Below are 18,474 nucleotides of genomic sequence, written 5' to 3'. Positions count from 1 at the left end.
ATTATAGTGTAATTGAGTAGTACTTGGAGTGTATTTATCGTAATTATAGGATATCCTCTGATTTACTTGGTATTAATTGTATACACTGAGCTCGAATAATAACATCGCATAAAAATAATCTCATGATAATGCTAACAATAGGATCGAATATACTAGAATTGATAAATTCATGTAAATATCCTCTCGATAGGCTGCTACTCGCACTTCTGCCTACTCCGCCTTTGGTGGGGGCCAACTTCAAAGCCGCGGAGCCTCTTCATCAAACAAAGCCCTCTTCCGTTTTCATTTCATACTTCTTCACCACTTTCCTACCCATCACCGAATTGAATCTCATCATCACAGAGTCCACGAACACTACTCCTACAGCCACTATCTCTTCTGCTGCTGCTCTGAACAATCTGACTTTTCGAGGACGTCACTATCCTGTCCATCTCCACTTCCACAATGGCCTCTCCCCAAATTACTCTCACCAGCTCTGATGGTGTCGATGTCACCCTAGGTAAGCATTTCACTACCTCTACTTCCAGAAGCAATACTAATAAGATCAGAGCGCACCGTCGCTGAGCGGTCCGTCCTCATCAAGAACATGCTCGAAGATCTCGGAGACTCTGGTGAAGCCATCCCCATTCCCAACGTAAGTGTATTCCCAAGCTCAGTAGAAAACCGCCCTCTCTCGAAGCGTTATGCTGTTCATCGGCTTTTTTTTTTGTGGAAGTTGCTAATACCTTACAGGTCAACGAGGCTGTTCTCCGTAAAGTGATCGAATGGTGCGAGCACCACAAGAACGACCCCCCTACCGCCGGTGACGACGATGACAACCGTCGCAAGACAACCGATATCGAGGAGTGGGACCAGAAATTCATGCAGGTTGACCAAGAGATGTTGTTTGAGATTATTCTGGTGTGTTTCTTCAAGCTTGGTAGCGGTCCAGACGCACATACTAATGAGTACGCTTCTGATAGGCCGCCAACTACCTTGATATCAAGGCTCTCTTGGATGTTGGATGCAAGACTGTCGCAAATATGATCAAGGGCAAGTCCCCCGAGGAGATCCGTAAGACATTCAACATCCAAAACGACTTTACTCCCGAAGAGGAGGACCAGATTCGCCGTGAGAATGAGTGGGCAGAGGAGTAAGTTTTCTATATCTTTTGCTGTTCACCGGATTTCTGCTAATTTCTTTCCAGTCGTTAAACTGTTATTATTTAAATTATGACTTTGTGTTGCTGAATGCTGAATCTTTTGGATCGAATCCGCTTCTTCCAGATTGGGCGCTGGGTTAGACCTGGTGCGCCCTCTTTGTCTTATGGTGTTCGGTCAGCGGTCTCGCTGTGTTTATTTTCGCTTTTTCTCGCTTGCTGACTGGCCTGGGTTTACTACATCTTGTTTCTATGCTCAGCGCAGCTTATTCTATGTCGCTAGATGATCTCCGTATGAAAAGCTCATTCTTATTTCAACCAGGGAAGCTAGCTCTGCTAGAGTGAAGTAGATTGTCTTCTTGCAGGCTTTTGAAAGACTGGTAGTTCAAATAGTTGCGCTATATCCGTTATTAATTTTCAAGCAACAGACTAATATGCTGATATAAAAGTAGCATATCAATTATACTTTAATCTGTTCATTGAACATAAGAAGCCTTGTACACTGTGGAGCGGTTGGATCATGACGATGGCCTGGATCATAGACAATCCTTGTATTCGAAGGATACATAGGGCGTAGCAGAAAGAACTTCTCCCTTGACAAGTTCAAAAGCGTGGTCAAGCGACTTACAAGTCCATCTTTCTATAGAAATATGTTGCGGTGAAAAGGTGGGGTTCCTAAAGATTGATATCCAATCTTAACCGCAAATCTTGAGAACCAGTCCCAGGCCGAGCCTATCAATGGACTGAAATTACTGTTGATAGAGATTAAGACGACACCACTACTGCCAAACTACGAAACAGATTCCGGCTGCTTCACTTGGAATCCCGCCTACGAACTGGAGTGAAAACCAGTCCATTACATCAGAACCCATCAAGAAAGGGAGACATCAATTGATTCCATCATTTTTTGATCAAAGATAACCCGCCAAAAAAACACAATAACCGCCGATAAACCAGGTACCCAGAAAGAAAAATCTTCCCTCCAAACTGCGACTTTGCAATCATCATTGCAATCGGACAAAGGCGAGAAATGTCATGAGGTTTTTTATTGAGCCGATGTGAGTTGGAACTTGAATGTAGTTTCGATACTAATGCGGTTCAAGTATTGGAGTAATGAAATGGGGCCGGTAAATCGGGTTTTCCGAAAAAAAAAAGTGATGTAATTATCGGAAGGACATTGCGGTGTTGTGTGATTTGATCGAGTATGCTCACACCATTTCCAAGTCGTACCTGAGATTAGATCTTCAGGCAGGACTTGCGCCAGTGCCGCCGCTTAGCGTTGTATCTGGGGATTGTCAGCTTGGTTCTGTGTTCTGGTTTTGTTCTGAAATTGATGCTTGTCTTGCTCGCTTCATTGCAATCTGTTCAATATGTTTCTCGGTTGCGGCGCTGGGTATTGTCCGGTTGTATGATTCATTTCATGGGTCATTCACTCATTTCCCAATCCATCTGATCTTTTTTTTTTTCACATCATGCACTCCCGAGAAACGAAGACGAAATTGCAACGAAATTGTCGAATAAAGCGGAGCTGAGACGTAGCAAGTTATCGCGCGTACCTGATGGTGTTGCCAGTGCGCAGACGAATCCACTGGGGGATGGGACGGTTCTGGCGCTGAGCCTTAGCAAGCTTTTGCTTGGTGCGGAAGGTCTTGTGGCTCTGTGGTATTGAAACAAGGAGGATTAGTTATTGCGGTGACGAACGGTGTGGATTAAAGTCGAGATGAAAAATTCGAGGGTATAGGTGTCGTTGGAGGGGATAGAACTGACCGGCATCTTGAAGGCTTGGACGCGACAGCGAGCTGGATGGATGGGGAAGAGTCGTCCTTGAAGTGCGGATGGTTTGTGTGCGGCAGGGCTTGGCTTTCGCTTGTGCGTCAGGTGATTGTTTAGTAAGGCAGCAGAAGTAGTCACGTGGTTTGGATCAGATCAATGATGTCACATGATCTGATTGAGAATATCACATGATTGGAATCGATTGTCATCACATGACTTGAATATCGGGGTTTTAGAACCCCGAAGTCCGTTCGTCTAATATCAGCCTAGAGGACCATGGTTAGTATCCACAGTATGTACCGAAATGATAATTATGGAGTTCAATTCAGTAGATGGTGGATCAACATAAGCCTTTGAAGAGATAACGAATGCGAAACACGACATTGAAAACATAACAGTTACTTCATGTTCATCCAACATCATCCACTGTATAAGATTAGGCCACCTACATGAAGGAATACGCACTCCACCGTCATCCAGGATCCTTTGTCGTATCCATAGTACATGCGTACCCTACGTATGGTAGTAACTACACGTACACGAATACGGGCCGATAACTACCCGATGACTGACCTTTGAGTCATTCACACGAAGATCGACCAATCACATGGGAAGCACCGTGCACTCTTTACGAGGATGTAATATTAATATACTATGTGCTATGTAGTATAGTTAGCATAACTTTGTATTAAGGGTATCAGTAATCAAGGAATATTTGTTCTATGTACGGAGTAGACAAACCAGAATATAGGGGTAGCTAGGCTCCAAGAAATAAATACGCGAACTCGCCGAATCGGGTCAATTGCGGCTTATTCACACGGGGCGCGGGGGCGCGGACGCGAGACCCCGATTACCACCACATGGATGTACATAGAAGAGATTGTACCACGATGAGTACTGCATAGAGTATATAGTTAATAGTACGGAGGATACGGAGGATATCATGATTCACATTATAATAATAATAATATAATTAATTCAAGGACCAAATTGGCTCAAATATACTATGTAAATACCACTTATCTTGCAAGGTACTGTACACTGTGTTATGCACGGAATGTGCCATCTCCGGCCGACCCACTTGAACATCCTGCTTTTGCCTATTTTGCTCAAAATCGAGACTCTTCCACTTCTTCTTTTTCTTTGTATTATTCTCTTCCAGCCAATCATCTTCTGCACAACCTGCATCTCGGTCTTTTCTGCTTGTTCCATCCGCTATACCAGCTTATTGCTCACTACGGTATTACGGAGGAGAGTACTATATATTCTCGATCTCCCCGATTTGTCCAGATATCTCCGATCTTTTTTTTCTTTTTCTTTCTTTGCCTCCACTTACTTGCGTCTCTTTGCGCTCCTAATCTACCTAATCAACATCTCACATCTCTACTATACTGTGAATACACCAGTCCCTATCACAGTACACCTCACACTCAAAAAGCTCACCCCTTGCGCAACCCCGTAGCCTCGTGGTATTTGCAGCTGCATTCGGATGGATTAATTCCGCAGACAAAGAAAAGTGGACTGCAAGTCTTTTTCTAAATCACAATGCAACAACCAGAAGAAGGCGTCGCGAACGTCGAAAAAGTACCCGAGGAAGTCATCATGGCTCCAGAATTATCGGAGAAAAAATCCCACGATAGTTCAAATATCTCTGCCGAAAAGAATCTCAAGGATGAAAGTACCACGCCGAACTCAAAAGACGCCTCTCCAGCTGCAGCTGCACTACCGGCCGATGACGACTTCGATGCTCTCTTTGCACATCTCCCACAACATGAAGCCGAGATCTTAAAATTACAACTCCATGCTCCCTCCGTTCAAATATCCTGGTTCGGATTATATCGCTATGCTTCACGGATGGATATATTGATTATCTTCATCAGTGCGATATGTGCTATCGTCGCTGGTGCGGCCTTGCCTCTTTTCACTATTCTATTCGGTTCATTAGCGACGGCTTTTCAGAATATTCAAATGGCAAATGCCGGTCTGACAGATAATTACACATATGGTGATTTCTATCATGAATTGACCAAAAATGTTCTTTACTTCGTTTATCTCGGTATCGCGGAATTCGTCACCGTTTACATCAGTACCATCGGTTTCATTTATACTGGTGAACACGTTACTCAGAAAATTCGAGAACATTACCTTCAGGCCATTCTGCGTCAGAATATCGCTTACTTTGATAAACTTGGTGCCGGTGAAGTTACGACTCGAATTACGGCTGATACCAATTTAATTCAAGATGGTGTTTCTGAAAAGGTTGGGTTGACTTTGACTGCTGTTGCGACTTTTGTTACTGCTTTCATTGTTGCTTATATCAAGTATGCTCGTCTGGCGGGTATTTGTACCTCGACTATTGTTGCTTTGGTCCTTGTTATGGGTGGTGGTTCTCAGTTTATTATCAAGTATAGTAAACTTTCGCTGGAGAGTTATGGTGCTGGTGGTACTGTTGCGGAAGAAGTTATCAGTTCAATTCGCAATGCGACGGCCTTTGGCACGCAGGATAAACTGGCCAAGCAATATGAGGTGCATTTGAAAATTGCTGAGCGTTGGGGTATGCGTTTGCAAATGGCTCTTGGTGTCATGGTTGGTGCCATGTTCGGCATTATGTTCCTCAATTATGGTCTGGGCTTCTGGATGGGCTCGAGGTATTTGGTTGCTGGTGATGTGAATGTTGGTCAGGTCTTGACTATTCTCATGGCTATCTTGATTGGATCTTTCAGTCTCGGCAATGTCGCTCCAAATGGTCAGGCTTTCACTAATGCTGTTGCGGCTGCGGCCAAGATCTTCGGTACTATTGACCGTACTTCACCTATCGATCCTACCACCGATGATGGAAAAACTCTGGACCATCTGGATGGTGATATTGAATTCCGCAACGTCAAGCACATTTATCCTTCCCGCCCTGAAGTGACTGTCATGCAGGATGTTTCTTTGAAGATCCCTGCTGGCAAGACAACCGCTCTAGTCGGACCCTCGGGCTCAGGTAAGAGTACCGTTGTTGGTCTCGTCGAACGTTTCTACCTCCCTGTCGGCGGTAATGTCTATCTCGATGGTCACGATATTCAAGATCTGAATTTGCGTTGGCTACGTCAGCAAATTTCGCTGGTTAGTCAGGAGCCCATCCTTTTCGGCACAACCATCTACGAGAACATTCGACATGGTCTCATTGGAACTCGTTTCGAAAACGAACCCGAGGAAAAGATTCGGAACTTAATCGAAGATGCGGCTAAGATGGCCAACGCCCACGAATTCATCACGGCTCTTCCCGAATCCTATGAGACTAACGTCGGTCAACGCGGTTTCTTACTATCTGGTGGACAGAAGCAACGTATTGCTATTGCTCGTGCTGTTGTTTCGGACCCTAAGATCCTGCTACTGGATGAGGCTACTTCGGCCCTGGATACCAAGTCTGAAGGCGTTGTTCAAGCAGCTCTTGACCGTGCTGCTGAAGGTCGTACTACGATCGTCATTGCTCATCGACTATCTACTATCAAGACGGCGCATAATATTGTCGTTTTCGTCAATGGCTCTATCGTCGAACAAGGAACTCATGACAATCTTTTGGAACTAGGAGGTCCTTACTCCAAGCTCGTTGAGGCCCAGCGCATCAACGAGGAGAAGGAGGCGGATGCCCTTGCAGATATCGACGACGACTCAGATGAGGCGTATGAAAAGGAAGAAATTGCTCGCATCAAGTCCTACGCTAGTGCATCATCCGGTGGTAAAGCGAAATTTGAAGAAACCCAACCCGGTCTCGCTGAAGAAGACATCATTCAACGAGCCGAAACTCGCAAATCTGTCTCTAGCATGGTCCTCGCCAAGAGAACTGGCAGCGAGGGTACCGGAAAATACTCTCTTTGGACACTGATCAAATTCATCGCCTCGTTCAACAAAGCTGAATGGAAATGGCTCGTCGTCGGCCTCCTCTTCTCCATCCTTGGTGGCGGAGGTCAACCAACCCAAGCATTCCTCTACGCCAAAGCCATCACAGCCTTATCCAGAGATCCCAGCCAATACGACTTACTTCGTTCCGACGCAAACTTCTGGTCCCTGATGTTTCTAGTCGTTGGAATTGCCCAATTCATTACCCTATCAACTCACGGCATAGCATTCGCCTACTGCTCCGAACGATTAATCTGCAAAGCCCGCTCAAAGGCCTTCCGCATCATGCTCCGCCAAGACATCAATTTCTTTGATAAAGAAGAAAATAGTACCGGTGCCCTGACTTCTTTCCTCTCAACAGAGACAAAACATCTTTCCGGTATCAGCGGTCAAACTCTTGGAACAATTCTCATGACCTCCACAACTTTAATCGCTGCAATCGTCATTTCGCTCTCCTTCGGCTGGAAATTGGCTCTTGTCTGTATCTCCGTCGTACCTGTCCTGTTAGCTTGTGGTTTCTACCGATTCTACATGCTGGCTGCTTTCCAGCAACGCTCGAAGACAGCTTATGAGGGTTCGGCTAGTTATGCCTGTGAAGCTACGTCTGCTATTCGAACTGTTGCGTCTTTGACGCGGGAGTCGGATGTTTGGGACATTTATCATGGTCAATTAGATGCTCAGGGTCGAGCAAGTCTTATTTCCATTACCAAGTCTTCACTCCTCTACGCAATGTCGCAAGCTTTAGTATTCTTCTGCGTTGCTCTTGGATTTTGGTATGGTGGTACACTTCTGGGTAAAGGGCAGTATGATACTTTTCAGTTCTTCGTCTGCTTTAGTGAGATTTTATTCGGGGCTCAATCTGCTGGTACGGTTTTTAGTTTCTCGCCTGATATGGGTAAGGCTAAGAACGCGGCTTATGAATTTCGAAAATTATTTGATCGTCGTCCTACGATTGATACTTGGTCTGATGAGGGTGGTAAACTTGAGACTTGTGATGGTACGATCGAGTTTCGGGATGTTCATTTTCGATATCCGACTAGACCGGAACAACCTGTGTTACGTGGGTTGAACTTGAGTGTTTCGCCTGGTCAGTATATTGCTCTTGTTGGACCGAGTGGTTGTGGAAAGAGTACGACTATTGCTCTTTTGGAACGATTCTATGATGCGCTTTCTGGAGGTGTTTTTGTTGATGGGCGGAATATTGCGGATTTGAATGTCAATTCATATCGCAGTCATTTGGCTCTTGTGAGTCAGGAACCAACCTTGTATCAGGGTACTATTAAGGATAATATCCTTCTTGGTATTGATGCGGATGATATTGAAGAGGAGCTATTGGTGAAAGCTTGCAAGGATGCTAATATTTATGACTTTATCATGTCTCTCCCGTGAGTTCACGCAGTCCATTTTTTGTTTTTTTTTTTGCGAGTGAGTATTTTGCTAACGTCTTTCAGTGAGGGTTTCAGCACCGTTGTTGGAAGTAAGGGTGGTATGTTATCAGGTGGTCAGAAACAACGAGTCGCTATTGCTCGTGCTCTTCTGAGAAATCCGAAAGTCCTACTTCTCGACGAAGCTACCTCGGCCTTGGACTCTGAGTCCGAGAAAGTTGTGCAAGCTGCGCTGGACGCGGCGGCGAAGGGTAGAACTACCATTGCTGTTGCGCATCGCCTGAGTACCATTCAGAAAGCGGATATCATTTATGTGTTTGATCAGGGCAAGATTGTGGAGAGTGGAACGCATACTGAATTGCTGAGGAATAAGGGGAGGTATTATGAGCTGGTCAATCTTCAGAGTCTGGGCAAGACTCATTAAGATTTTCTTCGTACTGTCTGTTCTTCGAAGCTGTGCTGCTCTAAGAATGGCTCCCTGCTCGTTCCTGTTATTCGCTGCGTGGTTGGGCTACTTTACCCTTTCATTCCTCCTTCGAGTCTTTCTGCATATTTCTTTTCATCTCATGTATTTAATCTCATCTCTTCAGGCTATTCTGACGGATAGCTACTACTCCTCTCATAGATGTGCGCGGAGTTGGTGGTGTCTAAAATAATGGTAATTCATCTAATTGGATATTTTCAATGTGTCTGGTAATCATAGTCATAGTTGAAGTCATATCGTCTTAAATGTAAACATAACAGATCCCATGGTAGCTGAGATAGGCCAGCATCGAAGAAGAAATAATCAACCCGTAAACCACTTAAGCATCGGCATCCATGTCTGCTTGACATCATTTAATCCCCCTCTGCAATCCCAAACCCCTTCTGCACATCCACCAACCTCTCTCCACGGCTCTCAGCGAGTAATGTCATCAGACCCAGCGCGACATCCTTGATATCATTGTATGTGTGTAGAAGATGGATGTGTCGTTTCACTGTGACTGTTGGGTCATCTCTGAGCGTGTTTGTCAGTTTGGACAGTAGAGAATCACCCGTAAAAAATGACTCATTCGGCGCCCTTCTACTCAAGCAAAGAAGAGTAACGTACTGGAGTTTTGGTAGTATGTTGTCCAACTCCGATTGCGTAGTTTCGAGTTGTGATTGTAGGGTTGTGAGTGATTTCTCGAGGGTGAACTGTGTCATGCATGTACTTAGTTGGGTGATCCCTCTCGTGCTTGTCATAACTTACTCTTTTAGATTCCCCATTCTGAATACTTCCTAGTATAGGATTATCTCTCTCCATCTGTATTCCTTGCATGTTCGTGTCCATCAGGAGTGAGTGAAGTGTTAAATAGACTTGATATTGTTTCGGCCAATTAGATGCATTGCTGAATCAGCTTATTCAGCGGTACCTGGCGTGTTTTTTCAATCCAACGCAGAAATAGTCAAATAAATGGGGAATTTTGTATTGAATCGGTCTTAATAATTATTTAAATAATTTACTTTATTATTTCCTGATTTCTTCAATATTAATTTCACTCATTTCTGTATGCTGCACTGTACTAAACTCGTCCATTGTCTGATTGCGCGTAATCGGCTCCTCCGGATTGGGGAATCGCCCTCCCCTTCCGCTTTTTCCCCTCGACCTTCAATCAACTTCCCTTCTTCATCCATCATGGCGTTTTCGCGAGTAACATCATTTATCTGTCTGTTATTCGCCACGACAGCCCTGGCCCACGGCGGCCATGAGGCTGTCCCCGAAGGCGAGGCTATCTCACTCGAACCCATTGTATGCCATGCACCCTCCCGTCGGTCTGGTGATATGTTCTGCAACTTAACGTCTCGCGATAATACTAACTATTTTCGAAATCTAGGACTCCACTCTATGGGTTCATATGATTCTTATGGGCTTTTCTTTTGGAATTATCTTTCCTTTGGGTATGGTTCTGGGTGTATGTTTTACTCCTCCAAGAAAATCCCCTTTGATTGTTACCTTGAGAGTAATGCTGATCTGTGTCTCCCTTGGTTGTATAGATTATTCGCTCGCGATGGCACGTCCCTGTTCAAATTGTTGGAACTGTCATTGCTGTTCTGGCTTATTTTCTCGGTCATGCGCATAAGGGCCGTCAATTCGGAAAAAATGCACACGCCTCTTTCGCCAACTGGCTTATGCTCATCCTCGTTGCGCAGGTTGTTCTGGGCCTTTATCTGAAATTACACCTCGTCAAGGCTGGTCAAGCCCGCATCCGCTGGATTTTCGTCTTGGCTCACGGTATCTTGGGAAAGCTCATGCCTGTGCTTGCGTGGGCGCAAATGCTGTTCGGCGGTATTGCTGCGTTGGGCTTCTGCCAGGCTGATCATATGGGACAATGTTTGGCGCATTTCATTATGGGCAGTGCTTTCATTGGATACGGTATCTGTCTGACTATCCTCCTGCTGGTTGGTCAGTTCTGGCTCCGCCGTACCGGGCGTTCTCAGGAGTTCTTTGACTCCTTGATTATCGCTGCCTGGGGTTGCGTCAATACTTTTACTGAGCACCGATGGGGTCAGGAGTGGGCTCATAATGATCTTCAGCATACTACTATGGGTATTGTCTGGTGGTGTGCAGGACTCTTGGGTATGTGGCTCAGTCGCAACCGATATGGTCGGCCCAAGCGGAATCTCATTCCTGCTATTGTCATCCTCATGACTGGCTATGCCATGTCGGCTCATCCCCAGAGTCTCATGATCAGTACTATGATTCACTCTATCTTCGGCTATACCCTCATGGCTGCGGGTCTTACCCGTATCATTGAGATCTCTTTTGTGTTGCGGGATCGAAGCACCCTGAGCATGAGTGGTGCTGATCCGAACAGTTTCCAATATCTAACTCCCTACGTATGTACTTCCCCTGGTAATGTGATAGGTCATGGCTAACCATCACAGTTGCTGTATGCCTCCGGTTTCCTCTTCCTTGGTGCTACAGAAGAGCAAATGAAACTCCTCAGCGACGCAGGCATCACCCATGTCTCATACATCCTGATTTTGTACAGCATTGCCTTCGTGCTCTTCCTTTGTAAGTTTTAACTCGCACCTTCTCAACCTTCTCAACCAATACTGACGTATCATTACCAGTCGTCAACATTCTTCTACACATCTACGCCGTCCACGCCTGGCCCACCGAAGAAGACGCAGTTGATCCGGAAGAAGCAGAGGCCCAGAATCGTGGCAAGTACACCAATGCTAACGGTGGATACATGAACGGCCGCACACGATCCAGATCCGAAGCTCAGCGTATCCAAGATGCTGAGACCTTCGAGTTACAGGGTCTCATTAGTGACGAGGAAGACGAGGCGGGCTCTTCTTCTGCAGCGAAAAAGAGAAATGACCAGGGAGATAAGGAGGAACATTAAAGACTTTCTTAAACCCCTGCTTACCATCTACTGTTCTCAAGTATATCTACGTGGGGTTGTTGTCGTTTAATGGTACGATAGTAGTCTGCTGCATTTTCTCTTGGGCGTCTGGGACTGTCAAATAATTTGTGAATATATACATTATTTTAAGATGAGATTACCATAATTAAAACATTTTACAAAACATCTGTCGAGAATAGAAGGGAAATGGCAGAAGCGAAACAACTAGCATAACTGTCCCATCACTATTATCATCTCCATCCACTAACTATACAATCACTACTAGTATGTACGAAGGTAAACATCGCCAGACGGCACGGCTACAATCCGCTGTCAGCTTCTGCAATATCCCTTCTCTCGCCGATGCATTCTTTGACAAGATTTGTTCTTTCAGTTTTTTCTACATCTTTCAAGTGGAATTTCTTTCAACATTCCATTCTGAGATATAGTATATCTCGGGGGTAATGTACCTCGGTTCGAGGTGAGATTTCACCATCAAAGTCTTTGATATGTTTCATTTCATTACGTATAAATATATTTGAAACCAGGTTCCGTGAAGGAAAAGAAAAAATAACCACGGTATTTTTAACAATGAAAGTTCTATTCTTTGAACACTCTAGGTAGACTGGTATATACGGGGACTCGGTGGCGTTTCAACATCTTAGATCTCGTCTCGTTTGCAATTATTTAAGACTGAATGATCTTCTCGAGTTCGAGTGAAATTAAATCATTCATTTACTTCTCTGCACTATTTCTCTGCATAAGATACCTTTTCCAGCCCTGGTATATAGATTGTGTGATCTGCAATCCCATATAAACATCGAACACTGGACGCTCTTCCGTAACTTACCTTGACTAAGAACAATACTACTTGCTTTACTAGTAGTAAAATAAAATTTGCGGAAGAGCGTTCGGTGTTAGATGCTTATATGGGAGGGTAGATCACACAATCTATACATCAGAGCTGGAAAAGGATTCATCTAATGTAGAGATGTAGATGTTTGGGAAGAATTCATACGGTTAAGTTATCTTGGAAGATCAGGTATGTATGATACATACTACTCCAGTGGTATCTATCGGGCTATGGTTCTTGTTATTCAGTCGACTTGTAATTTTTTTCGACGATGGAATCCACTGGACTGGACTAAATTCAATACAGTCGAGTCATTTACTAATAAGAGCAAATACCGAACCCTGGAGGATCTTCGAGGATTAGTAAAGGAACGGTATTTGCTAGTACTAGAGTGATTGGATCAATTCATCTTTTCTCTTCGTTATTCTCTTATCTACCTAGATATTAAAGCGCTAGCTTGCATTCTAAGTAATGAAATTTCATTATAACTCCGGTTCTATTCTCATTATTCATTTACATAGGACATTGCATCCGTCGATCGTCGATACTGATTAAGTAGTAGTAATATAGTTGAAGGTTCAATTGATTGACATTGGGGTATATCAAATACTCAGAAACGCCTTGCTTTGCGAATCTCTCAGCAAAAAGCCAAAAAAAAAAAAAGAATTCAGCCAATCATAAGTTCATTCATGCGTTTCATCATAAAGCTACTTCGGTGATAGTAAACCAAACCGAGTATCCCAGCAAGTTAAAAAAATGATTTAGAAATACTGGTGTCAGCGGAACCCGCCGCTAGGAAAGAATCGAGGCCCTGCATATCCATGCGCAATGATACTTTCTATATCGAGATTGTCGGCATTCTGTGAACGCCATAGTTTGATTAGAATGAAGCGACCGGAACTGGTATCATATGTTAGTATGTGTGTGTGTGTGTGTGTGTGTGTGTGTGTGTGTGTGTGTGTGTTTCGTGGCAAGAAAAAGCGGGGGAAATGGACTTACGGTGGAGGATCAAACTTGATGCTGACCATACTTCTATTCCGATCAATGAAGAATCGCGCATGAGGCTTCAATATCTCGGACCCGCTAGCCCCGCCGGGCCCGCCTGTTGGCGGAATTGGGTCTATCAGACTGGGCTGGTCTTGGCGTTGTAGTTCGCGACGGCGGCGACTCACAATATTCAAGCCGCGTTCGTCTTCGTTATCCTCGTCTCCTTCATTATCATCATCTTCTTCTTCTTCTTCTTCTCCATCTTCCTCCTCTTCTTCGTCGTTGTCGTCGTCGCTGATGCCATCTTCACTGCCGGAATCAAAAAGGTCTTCTTCTTGAATCCTTTCTAGCTCCGCGATAGAAGGGCCTTCGTCATCTTCATGTCCTAGAAAGACACTGTCTTCGGAGTTCTCGTTGTAGTCAGTCGTTACTCTGAACTCGGTTTGTCTGTCGTTAGCGTTTCTCCCTGTATTTTCAATGTCTGTGGTAGATTGAGAGTTCGGGCCAGTCGGGACGTTTCGTCCGAGAGATTGCAGGGGCGGTCGATATGAATTAAGATATTCTTGTGAGGGTAAAACGCGCGTTCGTCGACGGTTCTGACGACGATAAACGCCTGAATTTTGCATTTGATATTGGGCTGTGCGGGCGAGGAGCTCGTCGGATGCCATGGATACGAAGACCATGCCTTCTTGGATGCTAAACGGTGTTAGCCATCATTCGGCCCTCGGGTGGAAATTTTCTCTGTGCAAGTACATACAGAGAGTTGCATCCACTCCGCCGCGGCGCTTTAATAACGAGCTTTTTCAAGCAAAAAGGCGCCTCGCCTTGGTGTCGCAGTATTAAGTTGCAGCGGTCAACTTTGGTACGATATACTGCTCTGTCGTTCCGGAGGATATTCTGAATATTCTGCGGGATTGAGAGGCCATCTGTGTTGTGGGCGCCCTCATCACAGCTAGCAATCTCCATCTTCAAAGCCCCCGGCACAACCTGGCCATACTGTCCGTAATTAAAGCCGCGAATTCCCTCACGGTTGTCGTCAGTGTCCAGCTTCCGTCGCTTCATCATGCCCCGTTCTCTCCGCTCATCGCGATTTGTCTGCGTGGGTTGCGGCATGAGGGATGGTGTGGGAATTGTATCGCTGATCTCACGGAAGTTGGGCCTGAATGAGCGTCGTCTGATCAACCTGTTTGTCGGGCTAGGCTCCTGAGCTGAAGGTGCGGGCTGGAAGTTCGACGGCATTCGACCAGGGTTGGTCGGGTCAAGAATTCTTCTATGGAATCCTACCGGGCGAAGTTGTCCAGGGGCCCGTTCAGGACGGCCAGAGCCACGGGCTTGATCGTGTTGATTATGTTCTTCAATTTCTTGATTCAATGCTTCTAATGCACGTGTAGTAGCGTCCTCTGTCGAACGATTACTTTCGGAGTGGATCAAGTTTCGAAGATAGGATAGGCGATCTCGCGGGGGTCTAGCAAGCTCGCGCGGGGTCTCAAAAGTCTCGTTCATAGTTGACTCGATAAGGCCCGGTGCGAGTTCTTCCATAATTTGATATAGGTCGTCTCCCACACCACTAACTGCGCTGTTCGGGTCAGATTCTTCCTCGTCAAGAGCATTAAGAATCCATTGTCCACGTTGACGTAGTGATCCGGATAATAGTGGTTCGGAGTCGTCTGAAGAACGAGAAGGTCGAGAAGAACGGCGAGAAGAAGCAGGCGGATAGTCGTAATTCCCTGACTATAAAAACAGTAAGCCACTGGTCGCTCGGGGAATAATCAATCGTTGGGCCGAATATCGGTGGGAAACATACCATAGTGGGAGGGTCGTCGTTGGACGAGGACCGCGTGGACGGCAGAACCTGGGAAAAGATCTCAGGCAGAGTGCGTGTCGGTTCTCTACCTTGCCGGTTGCATCAAAGTATCAAAAGCAATGTAGTCCATACGGACCAACAGGAGAAGTCAAGGAAGAGTTGAAGGTTGGGAAGATGCGCGGTCTCGCCTGCTTGTTGGTTGGTTGCACGTGATGGCATTAGATCATCGTGGGGAGAGCTTGAGCTTCCTCATTTCTTCTTTCTCTCTTCACTTGTCACTTTACACTTACCTCTTCACCCACAATGGCCGAAATAGAGAATGGACAGCATATTAGTGCTGGTAGGAGAAGCTGGTACTAGGTTTAACGACTATTTGCTGACTCGAATAGAGGAGATCGCACTTTATGACCGACAGATTCGACTATGGGGTGTCCAGGCACAGGAAAAGTACATTTCTTTCCCTTGAATGGTAAACACTACGGATAGATATTAATCTCAGGGAATAAAATCAGGATTCGATCGGCCAATATCCTCCTTATCACCGTGAAAGCTCTCGCCAATGAAGTCGCTAAGAACCTTGTCCTTGCGGGTATCGGTTCTTTGACCATCCTCGACCATGATCCCGTTACAGAAGCAGATCTGGATGCGCAATTCTTCCTAGAGGACGTACATAAAGATCCAGGTATAATTGCAGAGGGTAAAAAGGTACGGCAGTTATTCACATATTGGCTTCGTATCTTCTACGGAATACTAATCGCATATCGCATATCAGCGAGCCGAGGTTGCCGGCCCTCAAATCCACCGTATGAACCCTCGCGTGAAACTGCATATCGATACAGACGACGTACGGACAAAACAGCCCGATTTCTTTGCTCAATTTGATGTCACAATTGCGACGGAGCTGGACTTTGCAACAAACAACACTATCAACGCTGCTTGCCGTTTGGCCAGCAGACCATTCTATGCTGCAGGTCTACATGGCTTCTACGGATATGTATTTGCAGATCTGATTTCCCATGACTTCGTCATCGAGCGTACTTCTTCTCAGAGGACGTCGCAACAACAAGAAACACCCACGCGGAGTATCGTGAATGTCACCACAAAAAAAGAGGGCGATAAGACCATTGAGCTAGTCACCAAACGCGAGACCTACTCACCACTTCTTCTGGCCAATACCTCCCCCTTGCCCGATGAATTCACCAGCATACCCCGTCGTCGCAAACAAATCACCCCCCTGCTCAGCTGTCTCCGCGCGTTATGGGAATTCGAGAAGCGCTCCGGCGGCCGTCGCCCTACTTTCCAGCATGCAGACCTAGAACTGTTCACAATGCTGGCTCGTGAAAGCCACCAAGAGCTTAAATTGGATCTGAATACGTTGGACTCGACTTTCCTTCGCGCATTCCTTCAGAACCTAGGCTGTGAATTGAGTCCTGTGGCCGCGTTCCTGGGTGGTTCGCTTGCACAGGATGTAATCAACGTTCTTTCAGCTCGGGAGCAACCCCTTCAAAATATCCTTCTATTCGATGGTGAGAAATCCCAGGGGCCAATCTACCCCCTTCATCCATTCTTCCCAGCTGAGTTGGGTATGGAGTCACTTGCTGCTGTACCACCGGTCAGCAACCCGATTCCTGTGGATACTACACCAGCAACGACCAAGTCATAAATCAGGCATTTCGATGGGTATTGGATCCGTTCTTAAAATGACTTAGACGAATCTCATTTGTTTCAATGTTTTTTGAAGAGAAGATCTCATGTTTGTACGATAACAAGAATGCGTTTCGGCATTGCGATTTCAGATTCGCGCTTGATTTCTAGAATCCGGAAATCAGTGAACTTAGATTAAGTTTCTTCGAGGAATTCCCGGTACATATCTCTCGGGTTTCTGCCTGTCTTTGTAAACACCGGTTTAGTATCAAGTAGTGATTACTACTGGCCGAGTCCAAATGGGACTACGACCACATTGGAATTGAAAACCGTTTGCGAACGAAATTTGCCTGGGCTTTTCTCATATAGGTGTAGTATATTCATCGACTTCCAAGTCAATGTGAAACAAGGAGGCCTGTCCTTTCATTTAGGAAATTATCACTTTTCGTCTACGCAAGCATTACTCAAATCTCAGCCATGGATTCTGTAGTAAACTTTATATCGATATTGCGGGTACAAAAATTCTGTGTCTGGTTGAAAACATGTGCTCGAGGCCAAAGCAGAGGATATTATAAAACTAAAAAAAAGAGGGCTTAAAAACATACTCAAAGATAATGTGAAGATAATATGACAAAAACAAATGCTCACGTCCAGATTTGAACTGAAGACCTCGGCATTACTAGTGCCGCGCTCTACCAACTGAGCTACGCGAGCTGATTGGTGAAAGACGGTGCATTTTTTGACATGATATTTCAAAAAATCATTCCTGCAAATGGTGCAAACCCAAAATGATGGTGTTGTCTATCAGAGTTAGTTAACTATATAAACGCAAACATACACTCTTAGAGAGATAACATCAGAGACTCTGCGGCGATGAGTCTGGAGTTATGACCAATTGGATTTTCTTACCGTACCTACTATGAAGCTCGATAACTGTCAATTCTGAAGAATGATAACCAATCCTGCTTCTAGTCGACTTGGCACGAAAATATATATTAGTATAGGTATTGGTGTGATCTAAACACCAGCCACGTCCACACCCTCGTTGTCCCGATCGAGGCGCTCTGACAGGGGTTCCATATCTTCGACTTAAGCAAGGATGGAATCCGCGAGACCAGTGCTACCGGGTATCAAGCGTGGATCACCATGTGCGGAACCGCCAACAAGCAAGTTCGAGTAAAGATGGGATTTCGACCTCAAATAACCCTACGGCACAAAGAACGTCTTACCTTGAATTTGACATTTATGGTACAGTTATGATCGGGGATACACTCCATGAGAGCTTGTCTCGGTTGGTCTTCGCTTATACTTGCATAGTACACGACCCTTTGGAGTGACCTTCGTTCGGAAGCTGCCCTGGGTTGCGAGCTCTAGTATTCGGAGAACTTGGAATTGGTGCCATAAAATCAACCAACCAACCTGTGTACCAACGATCACCTGATCGTTGGTACTGGAGCCGGAACTGCCTAGTGACATTCTCTAAATCAAGGAGGCTCGAACGATGTGTTCACGTTATAGAACCGGTAAATATGTAATGGACGGGAACAAACACTGGATTGCTTTTTAGATCGCGATCGACCGTGGCACGGAATGCCGAGAACCGAGAAACCAACAACCGTAATTCCAATGCC

At 45.4% G+C, this 18,474-nt stretch overlaps 7 protein-coding genes across 7 annotated transcripts; 4 read left to right on the top strand and 3 right to left on the bottom strand.

Annotated features, from left to right (window-relative positions):
- Positions 1-444: 444 nt before the first annotated feature.
- On the top strand, positions 445-1,193 carry skpA (SCF ubiquitin ligase subunit skpA; the record flags this gene model as incomplete). The annotated part of the gene is made up of 5 exons (XM_056648530.1): positions 445-499; positions 549-634; positions 733-900; positions 963-1,132; positions 1,187-1,193. The coding sequence occupies 5 exons, from the start codon at positions 445-447 to the stop codon at positions 1,191-1,193; spliced, it is 486 nt and encodes a 161-aa protein (XP_056495661.1).
- A 1,181-nt stretch (positions 1,194-2,374) lies between these two features.
- On the bottom strand, positions 2,375-2,911 carry N7469_009624 (60S ribosomal eL39 domain-containing protein; the record flags this gene model as incomplete). The annotated part of the gene is made up of 3 exons (XM_056648529.1): positions 2,375-2,423; positions 2,695-2,795; positions 2,840-2,911. The coding sequence occupies 3 exons, from the start codon at positions 2,909-2,911 to the stop codon at positions 2,375-2,377; spliced, it is 222 nt and encodes a 73-aa protein (XP_056495660.1).
- A 1,545-nt stretch (positions 2,912-4,456) lies between these two features.
- mdr1 (ABC multidrug transporter Mdr1) lies at positions 4,457-8,605 on the top strand (the record flags this gene model as incomplete). The annotated part of the gene is made up of 2 exons (XM_056648528.1): positions 4,457-8,181; positions 8,248-8,605. The coding sequence occupies 2 exons, from the start codon at positions 4,457-4,459 to the stop codon at positions 8,603-8,605; spliced, it is 4,083 nt and encodes a 1,360-aa protein (XP_056495659.1).
- A 413-nt stretch (positions 8,606-9,018) lies between these two features.
- Positions 9,019-9,366, bottom strand: N7469_009622 (SWI5/SAE3 family protein; the record flags this gene model as incomplete). Its single annotated transcript, XM_056648527.1, has 2 exons — positions 9,019-9,178; positions 9,272-9,366. 2 exons carry the CDS (start codon positions 9,364-9,366, stop codon positions 9,019-9,021), a joined length of 255 nt encoding a protein of 84 aa, XP_056495658.1.
- Positions 9,367-9,838: 472 nt separating this feature from the next.
- On the top strand, positions 9,839-11,555 carry N7469_009621 (Ytp1 family protein; the record flags this gene model as incomplete). The annotated part of the gene is made up of 5 exons (XM_056648526.1): positions 9,839-9,952; positions 10,038-10,115; positions 10,198-11,040; positions 11,089-11,218; positions 11,278-11,555. 5 exons carry the CDS (start codon positions 9,839-9,841, stop codon positions 11,553-11,555), a joined length of 1,443 nt encoding a protein of 480 aa, XP_056495657.1.
- Positions 11,556-13,184: 1,629 nt separating this feature from the next.
- On the bottom strand, positions 13,185-15,202 carry N7469_009620 (uncharacterized protein; the record flags this gene model as incomplete). Its single annotated transcript, XM_056648525.1, has 4 exons — positions 13,185-13,308; positions 13,408-14,091; positions 14,153-15,126; positions 15,200-15,202. The coding sequence occupies 4 exons, from the start codon at positions 15,200-15,202 to the stop codon at positions 13,185-13,187; spliced, it is 1,785 nt and encodes a 594-aa protein (XP_056495656.1).
- Positions 15,203-15,502: 300 nt separating this feature from the next.
- Positions 15,503-16,862, top strand: N7469_009619 (E1 ubiquitin-activating protein AOS1; the record flags this gene model as incomplete). Its single annotated transcript, XM_056648524.1, has 4 exons — positions 15,503-15,539; positions 15,589-15,646; positions 15,712-15,904; positions 15,972-16,862. 4 exons carry the CDS (start codon positions 15,503-15,505, stop codon positions 16,860-16,862), a joined length of 1,179 nt encoding a protein of 392 aa, XP_056495655.1.
- Positions 16,863-18,474: the final 1,612 nt, after the last annotated feature.

This window comes from Penicillium citrinum (assembly GCF_028827155.1).
Source record: "Penicillium citrinum strain IBT 23319 chromosome Unknown utg000009l:1.0-4274883.0:1.0-4276374.0, whole genome shotgun sequence".
Lineage (NCBI taxonomy): Eukaryota > Fungi > Ascomycota > Eurotiomycetes > Eurotiales > Aspergillaceae > Penicillium > Penicillium citrinum.
This window is presented reverse-complemented; position numbering and strand designations above follow the sequence as displayed.